At 34.7% G+C, this 15538-nt stretch overlaps 2 protein-coding genes and 1 long non-coding RNA gene across 11 annotated transcripts in view; 2 read left to right on the top strand and 1 right to left on the bottom strand.

Annotated features, from left to right (window-relative positions):
- The first annotated feature begins 1155 nt into the window (after window positions 1-1155).
- Window positions 1156-6529, top strand: LOC122570679. 4 transcript variants are annotated; one of them, XM_043733345.1, is made up of 4 exons: window positions 1156-1635; window positions 1796-1872; window positions 2245-6260; window positions 6329-6529. In XM_043733345.1, the coding sequence occupies exons 1-3, from the start codon at window positions 1630-1632 to the stop codon at window positions 6212-6214; spliced, it is 4053 nt and encodes a 1350-aa protein (XP_043589280.1). In that variant the 5' UTR covers window positions 1156-1629; the 3' UTR covers window positions 6215-6260; window positions 6329-6529. The 4 variants fall into 4 exon arrangements, with proteins under 4 accessions (XP_043589280.1, XP_043589279.1, XP_043589282.1 ...); XM_043733347.1 differs by having other exon boundaries at window positions 1157-1635; window positions 2245-6047; XM_043733344.1 differs by having other exon boundaries at window positions 2245-6529.
- A 138-nt stretch (window positions 6530-6667) lies between these two features.
- Window positions 6668-8624, bottom strand: LOC122570683. Its single transcript, XR_006317882.1, has 3 exons — window positions 8500-8624; window positions 8253-8407; window positions 6668-7364 (listed from the first exon to the last, which is right to left on the bottom strand). It is a non-coding gene; the product is annotated as an uncharacterized LOC122570683 (long non-coding RNA).
- The window catches only part of LOC122570680 (long-chain-fatty-acid--CoA ligase 4), a 20108-nt gene continuing 12383 nt past the window's right edge, over window positions 7814-15538 (top strand). For 2 of the 6 annotated variants that reach the window (XM_043733355.1, XM_043733351.1), the window contains exons 1-2: window positions 8523-8645; window positions 8748-8846. Coding sequence is in view for 1 of the 6 variants with exons in the window: in XM_043733352.1 (XP_043589287.1) it covers window positions 8202-8203 (2 nt within the window). In the remaining 5 variants the exon portion in view is untranslated. Of the gene's footprint in view, window positions 8204-8522; window positions 8847-15538 lie in introns of those variants that run through there. The other 4 variants (XM_043733352.1, XM_043733349.1, XM_043733353.1 and 1 more) reach the window with 2 other exon arrangements.

The raw sequence follows: 15538 nt of genomic DNA, 5'->3' as shown, positions 1-15538 counted from the left end.
GCTATACAATAGATGCCTAAGTTCATTGAATTGAGTTTGAATTTGGAAATCTGAATATAAATTTGAACCTGAATTTAAATTTAACATTGATAGCGCTGACAAAATGATCCCAAAATGGTAAGGAGACTCTGGAGCCTTTCAGATATGGTTATGCATTGAGTTATAAGTCTATCCCGTATCTTGTCTGTGGTGATGCATAATAATAAAGCAATGCTGTCCAGAGCTTATCACGTGACTGTCACTGGAGGAATTAACACATTCTCACAAAACCAATCTTATTTCATTTAGTGCACGTATACATATCTGCTTTGTACATAACACAAGACATACATATATATTATGCATTATAACAATAATAAAATAGTGTAAGCATAGCAAGCAGTAAATTATTTGAAGCTAAACTAAGGCAACATTTAGCAATACTTAGCAGATGTTTATGCATTTATTATATGTCAAAATAAGTAAATAAAATATGTGAAATATGAAAATGTAATATGTGGATATATATGCAGAAATGTATCTACATATGCATATTTATCAGTCATACGATTTATAATTTAAATTGCAATAGGTCCTGAAAATTTTTTAGATTTTAACTTCTGTTAATAATCTCTATAAGTTAAAATTAATTTATAACTTGATAAATATTTATATTTGTATTTGTAATATAATCTTAAAATTGAAAATTTTCTCCAATATTATTAAATCTTTGATGTCATTTAATAATTATATCGGATTGGTTTAATACCAATTACTCGTAGTTAGTAAAACTCAAAAGTTTATGCTCTTGTATACTTTTACATATTGTTCTCAAAGCAAATAGTACACAGTTGAAATTATATATACTTGATACCTGCCACAGACAAAACAAATTTCTATGCATTGCCATAAAGTGTTCCGCCTTATTGCCAATTTCCCATAAGAATATGCACTGGCATAAACATCCGCAGTCATAATGATCCCAAATGATCTTCTAAGTAAATATATAAGTACATCTATGGTGCGTGGGTGCATAAGATGAGTGTAAGATTCACCGTGCGTGATTCTGCGCGAGAGTATGGGGGGAGATTGGTGTAATGGGTGGGGTCTAAACGATGAATCCCTTCTCTTCTCATATCTGATTCGATCTGATTCGAGTCAGTTTCGCGTAGTCCACCAGTCCAGTATTCTTTGTGTTCGACACGTAATACGCGTTCGTCGATGTTCATGTAATGGCAGCGCAAACTGAGCGCGAGGCAAAGATAGATACAGAACGTAGATGTCTCGAAATTAAACACACTCCTCTCTAAACGTTAAACGTAACCGAGTCTCTATTCTGAATCGTTGAGAATCATAGAAACTTACTGTCGTACGAAAAAGTGAAGTCGAGACACCGCTTTTACAGTTCAACTGTCAAGATAACGAGCGTATTGCGAAAGATTGCAGAAGAGGTGTGGAGATCCTATCAGCGTTATCAATACTGCACTGGACGTACTGACCTAAGTTTAGTACCGCGTTTTTTATGCTGTGAAACGTGAACGGACTTTGTGACTGACATTCTCAATTCACACAAGGGAAAATTTTTGGCAGATGTACAGAAAATTCGCCCTTCGCCTAATACTTATCTGAATCATTCAGCCGACCGTCTGCATGGAGGTTAGCAGACAATATTCTATTTATATACTACATACACGCAATGCTATATAATTGTTTATAATGGAAACCTTGCTTCAAGGTGTTCACTGTATAAACATATCGGTATCGGAAATGGAAGATTTGTCTTTTCGATAAAATGTAATCTGTTTATTGATTATAGCAAAGTATTTGCATTCGCATCTTTAACATTTTCTGCATTTATACATATTGTGTATATATACATATCCATATATATCGGTAAGTAAAATTATTGTTGTAATTGTAATTATTGAAATTGTGAGTGTGTGTTATTAGACTGCAGATGTTTATATATTTATGAGAAATGCAAAAATACATAAAATATCCCCAGTAAAATACTTGTAATATCTATTGGGTGAAATAAATTTTTATTTAGGTTCTATTTTCTTCATTTTGTTCATAAAAATATAAACTCACACAAATATCCACAGTCTAGTTATTATAGTTATTAATATAATTAATGTATGTTAATATCAACATACTAAAATTATAGATTAATATGCATTAAATCATAGATTTAAAAAGTAGTGTTTTTCCAAACAGTGTTAAGTTTCTAGAATTTTAGATATTAATTAATCTTGAATTTTTTAGGTATTATAATATATTTAATGAGATAAATTATTTATTCATGATGGAGAAGAGAAGTATCAGTGGAAAGGACATTCTAAGAATGGATGGTTTATTACCACCAACCCGACGCCTACCAGTGTGCAATGCAGTTACTTCTACAGACAAAAAGAAAGAAAAAAAGTGGTCGATTGGTGGAATTTTGAAACGAATATCTTCAATAAGGGATTGTGATAGTTCTTCAAACGATGAAGAAATTGTATATTGTACAAGGCAGCCGAGACCTCGAACAGTATTTAATAGGAAATCACATAACGTTGTTCTTCATCCAGTTGAAAAGAGTTCGAATCAATATTTAAATATCAATGATTCAAATGACACTGCTGCAAAATCAATGGATACAGCAAGTATGCAAAGAGATTCTTTAAACTCCCGTAGTAGTGATGGTTCATTAGATGGATTAAGTAAGAAAGCAAGAAAAAATAAATTGAAAGCACAAGTAGAAGCAAAACGGGATCGCATTTGTGCAGACAGTAGTTCAGATGAAGATTCACGTAAATCTTGTAATTCGTTGACAAGGTACCAAAATGAAATTGCTGGGCATAGTACACAAAAAAATGGTTTCTGCAGTAGAAGAAGTCGAGCGGCTCGAACAGAACGTTATATAAAACGTTTATCAAGGGATGAAGGTCACAAGTTCCCAGAAAACCTAAATAATATAGCAAATAAGCGTAACAGTCATGATTTCATGAATGAAGAACAATCATCTCTAGCTGTGAATACAAATGAATTATTTCAGCTTCCACAACAATCATCACGTTTTATCAACTATTCTAATAGCAATACCTTCCCTGTACAAAGATCTATTGAAAATTTACGACAATCTGGAATGGTTGCATCCAATTTGCAAGCAAGGTCGTCTACTGATGTTACAAAATATCCGACAGACCAATATATAACAGATTTAAATCAGAATAATACTTATGCAAAGCCAAATGTTTTGCACAAAAATAAGAACCACGTAAATCAGGAGAAAAATTATATTTTCAATTCGCCCACGGCTAATACAATTTATGCTGATCCATATGATTACACAACAAATCGTCAGTTTGCAAGTCGAAGTTCCTCTCCGCCCGAGCCTCCACCAAGAAACCCACGTTGTCGAGTTTTCACCTACGGTTGTAATTCTTTTCCATGTAATGGAAAATATCGTGCGACGAAATACGACGATACCCTACATGCTAAAATGAACGATATTCACGAAGTTACCAAGGATCATTTAAAAAGTTTAAGGTCTTACGAATCGAATAACGAAATCAATCGGTGTGACTCGACAAAACAATGTCCACAGCGTCCATTGTCTCTGACTGTAAGCTCGACGCAGACTTGTAATTTATCAGAATGTACGAACAATAGACACAATTCAACCGGTAGACACATAGATGAACCATTGTTTAAAGAAACGGAAGCAATGAAATGTCAGAGGAGGAACGATCGCAATGATCAACTTACTTCAAGCTTTAAAAATTATGATACCAAAATACGCGAAAATAGATTGTCCACTACTTATATAAAAAATATGCGCAATAATTCTACGTCACCTACTTTTAAGTCTTTAAATTGTTCCTGCGCAAGATCACCAAGTAAACAGATCGTAAGAGAAAATTCTTATAATTTACCAAATGTTACATTCGTAGATAATATGAAAACCGAAGTAAAGGAAGAAAAACAAATAACTAGTGAACAAGACACGTTAGAAAGGAAAAGAAGTTCCAAGAATCTTGAAGAAGCTCTTTCTGAGCTAGAAGCAATATATAATAGCCTTCGTCTTGGAGACGAAGATCTCCTTGACCGGGCAGAGCGACGGAGTATGGAAGAATTTAGCCTACGTCAAGCAAAAACTAATACTGTTGTTCCATTTATTTCAGAAGATTCAATAGATAGAATGAAAGACGATATGGCTTACAGAAGAATGCACCCAAAGGAGAGACCTACATCGTTGTCGGAAGTGGTCGGCCAATCTGCGCTCTCTAATATCAGCTACCTGATAGCCTCGCCTATTTTGTCACGCAAAGATACAACTGATGATTATCTGTATGGCGCGAATTACCTAACACGTCGAAACGAACCGGACGTAACGCGAGATGATGTCGTTTATCGGAGCATTCATCACGCTAACAACACGTTAAAGGTGATTGATCCTCAACCTCCGTTTGGAATACCTCTAGGGCCGGTGACGGCCGCTACGGAAAGCGATTATTTACACACTACACCGATTAAGCCAGACCATCCACGTTCGTCATACATTCCGCAATGCGAGCCTGACATTATTACGGATGACTTGGCTTACCGAGCTCTCAGGAAGGATGCCAATACGCCGAGGAGCAGCGTTGAAAGTAAAAGCAGCATCACTACAGATCAGGAAACCACTTTTGGTTCGAAGAAGAAACGAGCGGTTAGATCTTTATCCGCCAATCTGTACGGTTTAATTAATCACGATAGGATTCATCTTAGAAGAGAACCTAGTCTTCAAGATATTAAGGACGAGATAAATAACACAATAATAGATATCAAATCGTTACCCGTACGATCCGATAGGCGCGTCGTGAGCGATGGTGAACTCTCCGATTACGATCGATGGCGTACTGATGGTTTATTAAGGAACTCTAAAACTGATATAAATGGCAATCGTCCAGTTACAAATGCACATAGAAAGAAATTGCGTGTTTACGTTTCACCGTCGACTCAAATACAAGATGGTAATAAAAATGAGGATAATACGAGAGCACAGAATTCCGTGACATCTAATAACATGCTATCAAAGGCCTTGAACAATGAATTCTGGCAGAATTGCGAGCAGAGTAAATCAGATGAATCGTCCAATCATGATACGGAAACCGATTTCACGGCATACAGTCGTTTATGTCAAGATTTAGTCAATTTGATTGAAGGGCAAGACGATATGGAAGTGAAACTGACTGAGGAAACGAATGTTCCTTCAGAGCTTCCTGTAATAGCAGATGTCAATGATAGTAATAAAACGGAGGAATCTTCCATATTGCATATACAGTCTTTAGGTAGTCATTATTCAGATAATAATACGGAGAATCATAAAGAAGATACGGATAAAGAAAACATAGAGAAACTGACGGAGACCCTCGCTAAGCCTGAGAACGAATGTTCTGAGAAGACTGACGATAATACATTCGACTTCTATCTTCGTGTCGCGGACGAAAATGTTAAACTAATTGCGGAGGCGTTCAGCAGCGTAGCAGATCACTTACGTGATAGTCGTTCAAGCCAAAAGAATTCGCTGACGTCGCACCGTTCTGAAATAGAAACCGATAGTACGACGCCCAATACTAGTACTCGTAGCTCTGTTACTTGTAGTCTAGACGACACAAACGATGATCTGTCTAGTTCATCAAGGACCACTGATGCGTTAAATGTAGTTCCTAAAGAAGATACAACGATAACCTTAAGTGATGACCACAACTTTGTGGAACCGGAAGAAACGAGAAATGATTTGCATACTAATCCAGAACTCGATCTTTCCAAAGCTGTTTATGATTTACAATTAGCAGCGGCAAGTTTATGCGAGCACGAGAAGGAAATAGAAAAACTAGAAGCTTTACTGAAAAAAGATGCGACAAGTAACATTTCATGTAGTAGTAACATCGAGGCTAAGGAGGATATTCCCTTGTTAAATATTGAAAATAATTTAATGGCGCTGAACGACAAAAATGAAAAAGAGTGCGATGTGGAAGAAATGATAACATCGACCGATGATAAACCACGCACTGTTGATCGTGACCCAAATTGCGAAGGTGAGAGTACAAAATGCAAGAATACTTGTGAACATGTTATCCCTCGTTCGACTGAAATGCGTATTTCATATGTTACTAACCTCATAACCATACTGATAACTACATATTCTATGGTTTTGCTGGCTTGTTTTCTTGCACTGCTTTTAGCGACCGTAGCGGCATCATGACTGGACCCTTAACGACAAATGTCTTAATGCATTTTATAATTAGAAGGTTTGATTCGAAGCGTTTTTCATTATTTTGAGACTATTATTATTTGAATCATGTTACTAATGTCGTAGGTCTCCCGGCAAATGATCATTTATGATGTGAACCATTCTATACGAGTGCATAACTAACTGATATACAACGTCGTTGAGCGACATGCGGCAGGACGATTGAGTTTTGTGTAAGATCGAGTTTCTGTGAACTGTTTCTGAAGGAATGATTTGTTCTTGTTGTTCTTGTTAATGTTGTTGGTTTTAATAAAGTTTAAACGTTAACTATGCTGTTGACTTTATTGTACATGGTATATATCATATGTATTTCATTCTGAAAATGAAAATCTGTAATATCATACAATCGGATTAAATGTGTATGTTAAATTATGAAAATATTAAAACATGATCTCTTTCGTGGAAATTTTTGTTTAACATTATTTAACCTTACCGTTTTTCTTATGCATTGCAAAATCATGAAAAAGTATTCATCGAAGTACATATGGTAACACATGGATTTAACTGTTAAAAAATTACAATAAAGGCATAAAAATTCATTTATGTGCCTACATTGAAATAAAACATTTTAAAATGGTAAATTATAGATTCCGGCTATATACAAATATTAGTTATTAATTACACTTGTATATAAATTCATCAAGTAATAAAACAATTGTCTTTCCTCTCTGAAATATATATTTGGCGAAATTTTCGTTAACTACAGTAGAAATCAGTATAGTCGATAAAATCACTTCCTTACCTCTATGGTAACAACATCCATAGTGCTTTATCTCTTTTTGACGAAGAAGTCATAAATATCGGATATGATCTATTTTTATGACTAAAAGTGCGATTAGAATATATATTTTGATAGTTCTTTCAAGGTAATTAACCTATTTTATTGAGGTGAAGAATGCGCGATCATACCGTAAGAGTCGTGTGGTGCATTGAAGCTGAACATTGATCGTATAGTACTAGAGTAACAGGCCAGGGTTAGAAGGGGTTTGCTAAAACGTCGAGTAGTTATCGATTGCGGACTACCATGACGTCATCGTGGATCACGCCACATCCCCGCCCATTGAAACTCCGCTTGTGATTGGTTCAGGTGTAGGCCGGCTATCTATATCGAAAAGCAAAACCGTCGCGGCTTGTGAGTCAAATTCTTGAGTCTTCACATGCGCATAAATTAGTTTATGCGATGTGATCTGTATTATATATGGATAACTATATAAATTTTAACGATTATTATGTTCGTTATGTCATGTTAACAAAATTTACGAGACTAAACGGGCAAAATCTCCGTGTATAAACTGTTCGCTATGTTAAAAAATTGGCGGGAGATTTCAAATGAACAATGTATTCAAACTACAGCAATGTTTTTTAGAAAGTTCTATTAGAAATAAAGCGAATTCTTCTTTTCACTCGTAATTTCTAATACTCTTCAAAATTATCTAGAACTTGTTGTGTGTAAAGTAATTTGTTTTATACTTTCCTCATCGACTTTTTTGGTTTTGAGCTTACGAATATCAAGATGGCCGCTATTGGATCGAGCATGTATAGAGTGGTCGGTGTTCTGCGCTGGCGTTAGTACGTGCGAGAGAGAGTAGGGAACGTTCAGTTTTGCCGAAAATACGCAGTATTCGCGAAACCTCAACGTGTGATAGGTTAAAAATTTGACATGTGTACAAGAAGGAGTAGTGTGTCATACATACAGAAGAAATGTTAAGATTCGAGTATTATTCGCGCGAATACTGAGCTGAACGCTCGTGTGCGCGTTATATATTATCACAAGTATAGGATCAACGGTGAATAGTACCAAGTTCATAGTATAGAAGCACGTGGTGTTAAGGCGTTCTTGGTTTATCTTATCAAGTATCCAACGAGTTATTGGAGATAATTTTTTACACCGAGTGAAGATTCGAAGGAGTTCGATCTCCACGATCGATTATCGTGACGAATGTAAGAATAACAAGATACATAATTTGAAGTGTGCTTGAAATATAAGTACCCAGAGCATTTGTAGGTTTGCATAAAAATTCTCTGCGATAGAAACCGATTTCGTTCTCGACGTAAGGTAAAAGCGTCTGTTGGTGCGTAGATTGTAGACTGCAGGCGATCTGTTGAACAGCTGTCTTATCGTCACATGTTGGTTTCGTTTACCCCCTGGCAGTATTAGTCAATATCAAGATACAAAATTATATTTCGTTCTCATGAAAGAGAACGATCAAAGATCAAAGATCACTAGAAAATTCTACCTCATGCAACTCTCAGTCCTCACGTTAATCGCGATTCGAATTCAGTTCGTCGTCGACCGCTACACGGAGTACGTCATATCGTAGATCGACTGTCCCTCGTGTCCTTTCCTTGTCCCTCTTCTTTTACCTATATATGTATATATACTGTACGTACAGATATTACTTATACGCATACCCATACACCCACACCATTCTCAACCCTTGGATCGCGTATGGCGTATAGTGATAATTTCCTCTTTTGATCGCAGTGGGAAAACAGACTGTTAGTCGACAAGAATCGTCGAACTCGTTGAGAAGAAGTCACGAGATCGGAAAGTTAAGATAATCGTAGTGTAGTGTATAGAAAGGTAAGCAATGAACTTGCTTCATATCTCGTAGACGAATATTTTTATTAATGTTCAAGTCAATCAAAATTTTAGAATTAATTTCACGTGATATAATTTTCTGCTTTATGTTGAAAATTTTCTCCCGTTTATATGAAAAAAACATGTGAATCAATCGTAAAATAGACTTGATATAAATTGACACGATATACAATTAACACGCGATGGTTTAGTTGAAATGACTTTGAATTACTCTCGATTCAAACTTCCGGAATGGTACTGCTTGCTGTAACTACAGATTGGTCGGTAACATTTTTCTTTCGTTTATCCTACCGTGTGAATATTGTCATGGTTGCGGCATTCCACAAAGAAGTAATCGATCTTTCAGTCAGGTATCGAATTCACGGTCAAATTGTTCGCGGTTACTGATCAAGAACTATCGGTGAATGAACAGGTACTAGAAGTCACATGCGCACATGCATCTTGTACTATTTACAAATATTTGAAATACATATAAAGTTCCATTTTGAATGTGTCTTATTGACGTTCAATTAATGTATATTATTATACGCTGCGTGTACTACCGTGACTAAGAATAGGGAAAGAAGCTACCACCAATTAAATGACATTTACGTCGTTTATTCTTTCGTAACCTTTTTAAACGTAAGTAAAGTTTTCAGGTTCAGTTGCATTCTTCTAGACTTAAAAAATTTCTTAATTTTTCGTTTCAATTTCATACATACAATTTTTTATTTAAACATCAAATGTCTTTTGCTTTCTTGAAATGGAGGAATATGTAATAAACGTTTAAGAGTTTATTGTGTCTATAGCAAAATGAAGGTATTCTTACCCTTTTGCGATTTGATCGAATGATTATTATTCGAACGATGGGTACACAATTTTTAATTTATGTAGCTGATGTTGAATGAGGTTTTAACTAGAATATTAATATTGCTCTGATTTGTTTTCCTTCTTTTGTTCTGAGAAAAATTACTACCTATTGCTATCTTCGCGTCGCACATGGCGGCACCCAGAATCACCTGATACTTTGTCAAGTAGGAGCTGCACAACGTTATATACTAATGTAGACAAAAGCAAGTGATACAGTGACGCAGCAGGTTGTTTCCTCTCTGACTACTGCAATAAATTAATTATAGGAACGTGCAGTATGAAATGTTAGCGCATACGTCCATTAGGTTGATGCATTTTATCGATGATCGTGCTGTTCTATGTATAGGTTTCCGTCTATAACTTGATGTATCTGTCGATGTATAATTATTCTGCTCAATTTATTCTCAGTGTTGATCTTTAATTAATGACTATTTGGTATTATATATAATATATATACTTAATAATGTCATTAGATGGAGATCACTTCAGTTTTTTTTATGTACATATAAGAATTTTTCATACATATAAGAATTTGATTTTTATGTTCGAAATATTATATAATATTTTCTCTAATTGCTAACTATAATTATAAATAGTTTTCCTAGTTTTGGATAGATAACCTAGGGACGTAATAGAAATTTATATGCTTGTGCAGCTGTACATGATTTATCTTTTTTCTTTTTTATATGTGGGGAAACCCTCATGGACACCCCGCCGCTCTTCTGGGAAGCGGCGGGTAGTGTCGGACTTACCTACTTAAACCCCACGGTGGCCTACTTGATGCTTGACACGGGTGCTCCGGGACCTTTTTCGAATTGCTGCCGGAGCAGCATTCTGCTCTCCCATTCTGAGGGACCCATTTCTCAGGTCTAATTTGGGCAGTGAGAGGAACCACCCCTCTCAACGCTATCTCCTGGGTCGTCGTGTAAGTCCGAGGAGGACCCAGAACCTCCTCGGCCTCTGACGACCTCTATGACCACCTAGGGCGGCGCAAGGTCATCCTCGGTGCGGGACCCTACAAGGATGAGAAGTTCTCTCACCCTCTCCCGCTCTGCCCGCATACATGATTTATCTATCGTTCCAAAAGTATCGATCGCCGTACCTTATGTATGCATTATTCAATAACTGCTTCCTCATAATTTGTAACGCTAATATGTATTAATTATGATATACATCAGGCTATTATACATTTTGTCCACGTCCAATTACAGATACTTGTAATTAAACCTATCAACCGTGTATTGCTATTACATCAATTATTATACGTCATGTGTTACATACATAACTACGTTTTTTCATTCCTTTTTTTTTCTTTACATAACTACGTGTCTTTAAAGTAATGCTTCTCAATCATCGAATACTTTCAATAGCGTGCCATAATAAATATAACATCTCTGATAGATATAGGGTAACCCCGTATTCACCTTGATATAACTTAAGCATAACATGAGTAATGCAGGGTTCGACGCGACGTTCAATGTCGTGAGACTCTTTATCTCGGGGCTTCGCGTTGTGGTTCATTTGTTCCAACGCTTCTTGCACACATCCTACATATCGCGAGTGCATCGATAAATTTGACTCTCGTAAATCGTAGGACAATCGCTTTCTAGTTTCTGTTAAATCTAGCTTCTTATACAGATGGGATTCTGTGTAGTTACAATATTTATCATATTACATTTTGCGTCTTTTTCCTTTCTTAATTGATGACTAGATTCGATTAATATAAAATTCGACGTCGAAAACTTTTACTATCTTTCCTACGATATATCAGATTTGACAGTATAGCATAAGTAAGTTTTGTAATTGATTTATGTTGCGCCAGACATCAGTTCATTCCTATTGTACCCTTTATGATATGAAGCTTGATAATTCTTATCATTTCTTTTTCACTGTCTGATAAGTTCGAATCTTTATTTATTCAAATATTTAGTTGACGAAATTTATACGTGCTTTGTTGGAAAAAGGTTTTATTATCATGCGAGAAACTAACTTTACCCATAGCCCGTAATATTCGACGTACGTATATACAATTTGTTGTAGGTATCTTTAAAGATAGTGGTATCAGAAAACTGAAAGTCCGCGTAAGGTGGAAATGAACATGATAAAGTGGCTTATTCCGTAGTCATTTTGTTCACTTTTTACATGTATAGAAGAATTACTAGTTTATGAATAACAAATGCAGGAGTCATTAATCCATAAATAAAAACGATAGATTATTAACTTTATGTTAATTAAAATAGCCTTCGCAGTTTTTATCAGTTTATATTTTGTTAAAAACTTTATGAACTTGGAAAAAAAGTTTTCCGCCGAGAATAAAATTACGCTTATCTTAATACGTTGTATGGAATTAATCGAATTATCTCTTACATATTAACGACATACTGCTTCTCTGTTTATCTACGTTTATTTGAAAATATTGAAGTGGGTCTCACTTCAAGGAAAACTCCACATCTTTCCTAAAGTTTAGTTTTCTTAGTTCTCAAAGCCATTGACTATTGTTTAGCACTAAATCAATTTGAAGGGCCTCTCAGTCTCATAGTTTTCTAGGAACATAGCTTGCACGGATGATGTAGCGGGGTACAGACAGGTGTATTTGTAGAAATACCCATAGACTGCCAGCGTGCGGATCTGGACTAGCATACACACTGTACTTATACTTCAATTTGCTTAAATATATTTTCTATTATACATTCATTCGCGTATTTCCTCTCTCTCTCTCTATTACGAGCTAAAACCTTAACAGAAAACAAGCTGCGCAGTCATAAGTAGCTTGTGTTTATGATAATTTCAGGCTATTATGCATAATTGAGCGACGACTGTAGTTTTCCATTTTCTTCTGTATTTCCATTCATGGATTTTGTTACGCGGCGTGTAGCTTGCATCGAAATTGAAAATAGTGAAATAGTAGGGAAAGAAAACGACGAATTTTTCAATATTGGATAGTCAAATGTAAAGTTCCGTTTCTCAATAACTTCGTAACTCTCGGGGACAAGGTAATCTCGAACCTGTTCAAACCAGGAATATAAACACAAATATTTTGGCTATAACAAGGTTATGTTTACTAGATATTCGACAGATTTACGAGATATTAAGCAATTTGGAAAAAAAGAAAAAAGTGGTAGTATATTAATCAATATTTTATCAAGATCGACGTTCTGAGCAATTAAATTTACAATTATACTTCATTTTGGAATAGGCGGTTATTAATATTTTTTACATATAATATATGATAAAAAAAAATATTTTTCAGTGTGTTAAGTTCAATAACCGTGAGAACGCGAATCTTTAATTCCTCAATATATACACGCGTCACGTACATGTGTTCACGTCTATTTTAAATACATATTCAAAAGTCGCGATCTCTGGTTGTATCTTTGTAATACGATACATAGTTCAGTGGTCAGGCCTTGGCATAAACGATTCAGAAGCCTGTCAATATCCAGTGGAATAAAGGATCGAAACATACTACTATAACGATGCCAAGTAGAAACAAAAAATGTATATAAAGTTCTACTAATATCCTTATCATTACATCCCATTGTGTTCGAATCGGTTCGTTCGTGCTTTTTCCTCTACAATTGTTATGAAACTATATACATGAAACTGATCCGTGTACAATCAGAAATAATTCATCGAATCGTTTGGTATTTCCTTTCAGAATGACCTTATATTAGGTTGTCCCAAAAGCTCGTTTCGTTTTATAAGGAAATAACGGATGAACAACATTTTTTGTTTTATATTATTTTATTAAATTATGTATTATTAAATTATTTATGTATTAAATTATGTATTTATTAAATTAAATGATCCATTTTGTTCTATTACTACAAAATGAATATTACACACAATTCAGCGTAGTAATATAGAACCTATTACTTTCTTAAATGTTATTGATGATTCAATATTCGATTATAATCAACGATGGTATCGCGTTCAGTTCTTAAGTCCAAGTCATTAACAAAATAATTTCGGTTGAAAGTATGTTGAAATATCACGTGAAACGTGGCATTTCCCGCGTTTCATTGATAGGTTAACTCTCATGGCGCTCTATAGAAATGTGTTTCTTGCTCGTTTACATAATTTGACCTAATATTAGAGGATGCTAGCCATTAGAGCTTCGAACGATCGAGCCGATTTGTGCCTCGTAAGCGATCAAGGGACATATACGAACGCTTCCCAGACAGGAAGCTGACCAATAGGAACGATCCAATTTGAATCTTCACGTGCATGATTCGTGGACGCGTGATCTTATCTTTCCTGGTAAAATTGTAATTGGTAAGATGGAACAACGCTATAGCGTATCTGTTTCTAGCTCTAGTTCCACTTCGCAAATCAATTTTCTGTTATGTTATGTACTTTTAACGAGGAGCAAGATTTTTCGATGCAGAGACTGTTAGAGAGAAAGAGGGAGGAAAAGAGAGAGAGAGAGAGAAAGAATTGGAGCATTGAAATTTATGTGAAAAGTTTTAATTACAGGCGAAATTCAGCTATCGCGTATGCCTTCGTTTGGCTTTAATTTCGAATCAAAACTAGTTGTACGTGCTATTACTCTTACTAGAATATTGTTTAGCGTAAAGTTAGGATAGGTGGTTCTGTGAAACAGAGATTTCATCTGTATGTAATTTGGAAGAATATTTACTATTGCAAGAGCAAGTATTACATCACTTCGAATTTTTAGGAGGCGTTAGCAGTAGCTTTTGCTCTCAATTTCGAAAGTTGGAACGGTATAGATTTTTCGAATAGCCCGTGTGCTGTATTGAGTTAGGGTAAATGGCTTATTTAGAATATTCCTTAGTAGGTTTTCATTAATTTTTGGTTTAATTTTCTGTTACACATTACGTGTTAAATCGTCACTGAAGGTTGACATCTATTACGGAACAACGTTACGTAAATGTTACACGTGCATCTTTTCTCATTAATTTTCATTATTGGATTTGTGTCTGTTTTTCAAATATCTTGTTTATGAATGAAAACTCGAAGTAATCATTAGGTTATGCCTATCCTTTCGAGTCTTTGACGTGTGTAATACTGCTTTTAAATATTATAATATTTATTATAATATTTTATAATATCATAATATAATATTATATATTATATACTAATATTATATTATAATATTTTAAATATTTCTTGCATTTTCGCAAATCAATGCAAAGTTATATACGCTATGCAGTGATATATTTATATGCATTGTTTTTAGCGAGTTTTATGTATTATTAATACGTTATACTTATCGCTTTCTAAGAAAATTCATTATAGAACGGGTTAATCCAGGCTTCAAGTTTTTAGTAGAAGATCGCAGTAATATGTTGAGTCAACGATATTAAAGCCCCTTTTCTTAAGATAACCTTGTTTTCAAGGCTACATTAACATTTCTATATAACTTAATCTTCGAGGATTTTGTGTTTTGCCCATTGCTCATTCAGAATATGCTTAAGAGTGAAAAAATGATGCGAAATTAATTCTTCTAACTGCGTAGTAATGTCTTTTTATTTCTAAATATTGCGAAAAAATGTGTTAATTTAATTGATAAAAATTGACTTATGAAACTAGTAAAAGGAAGAAGCAGTAAGTTTGCCTTTAGTAAACAATAACAAGAATATTTAAAGATTCATCGTTTGATTGTGTTAAAACAATTAAAATACGTTTATATTACCATGGAATAGTAGTTGCGCATGCACAAGGGATATGAGTAATGAATTTCTATTTTATTTTAATTGTATTTTCATTGTATTTTAATAGTATGCATTATGGTATTATATAGTCTCTAATGTTAGTATTGGCTACAGTATATAATTTATATAATGTAGTATTATTGTATTTTA

Source organism: Bombus pyrosoma, linkage group LG9 (genome assembly GCF_014825855.1).
Source record: "Bombus pyrosoma isolate SC7728 linkage group LG9, ASM1482585v1, whole genome shotgun sequence".
In the NCBI taxonomy this organism is placed as follows: Eukaryota; Metazoa; Arthropoda; class Insecta; order Hymenoptera; family Apidae; genus Bombus; species Bombus pyrosoma.
Note: the sequence above shows the minus strand (reverse complement) of the source record. Positions and strands in the feature narration are given on the sequence as shown.

Excerpts from the sequence above, each read along its gene's own strand:
- LOC122570679 (XM_043733345.1), top strand. Across the intron at positions 1,873-2,244 it reads ATACATATCCATATATATCG|GTATTATAATATATTTAATG; the intron begins GTAAGTAAAATT and ends TGAATTTTTTAG.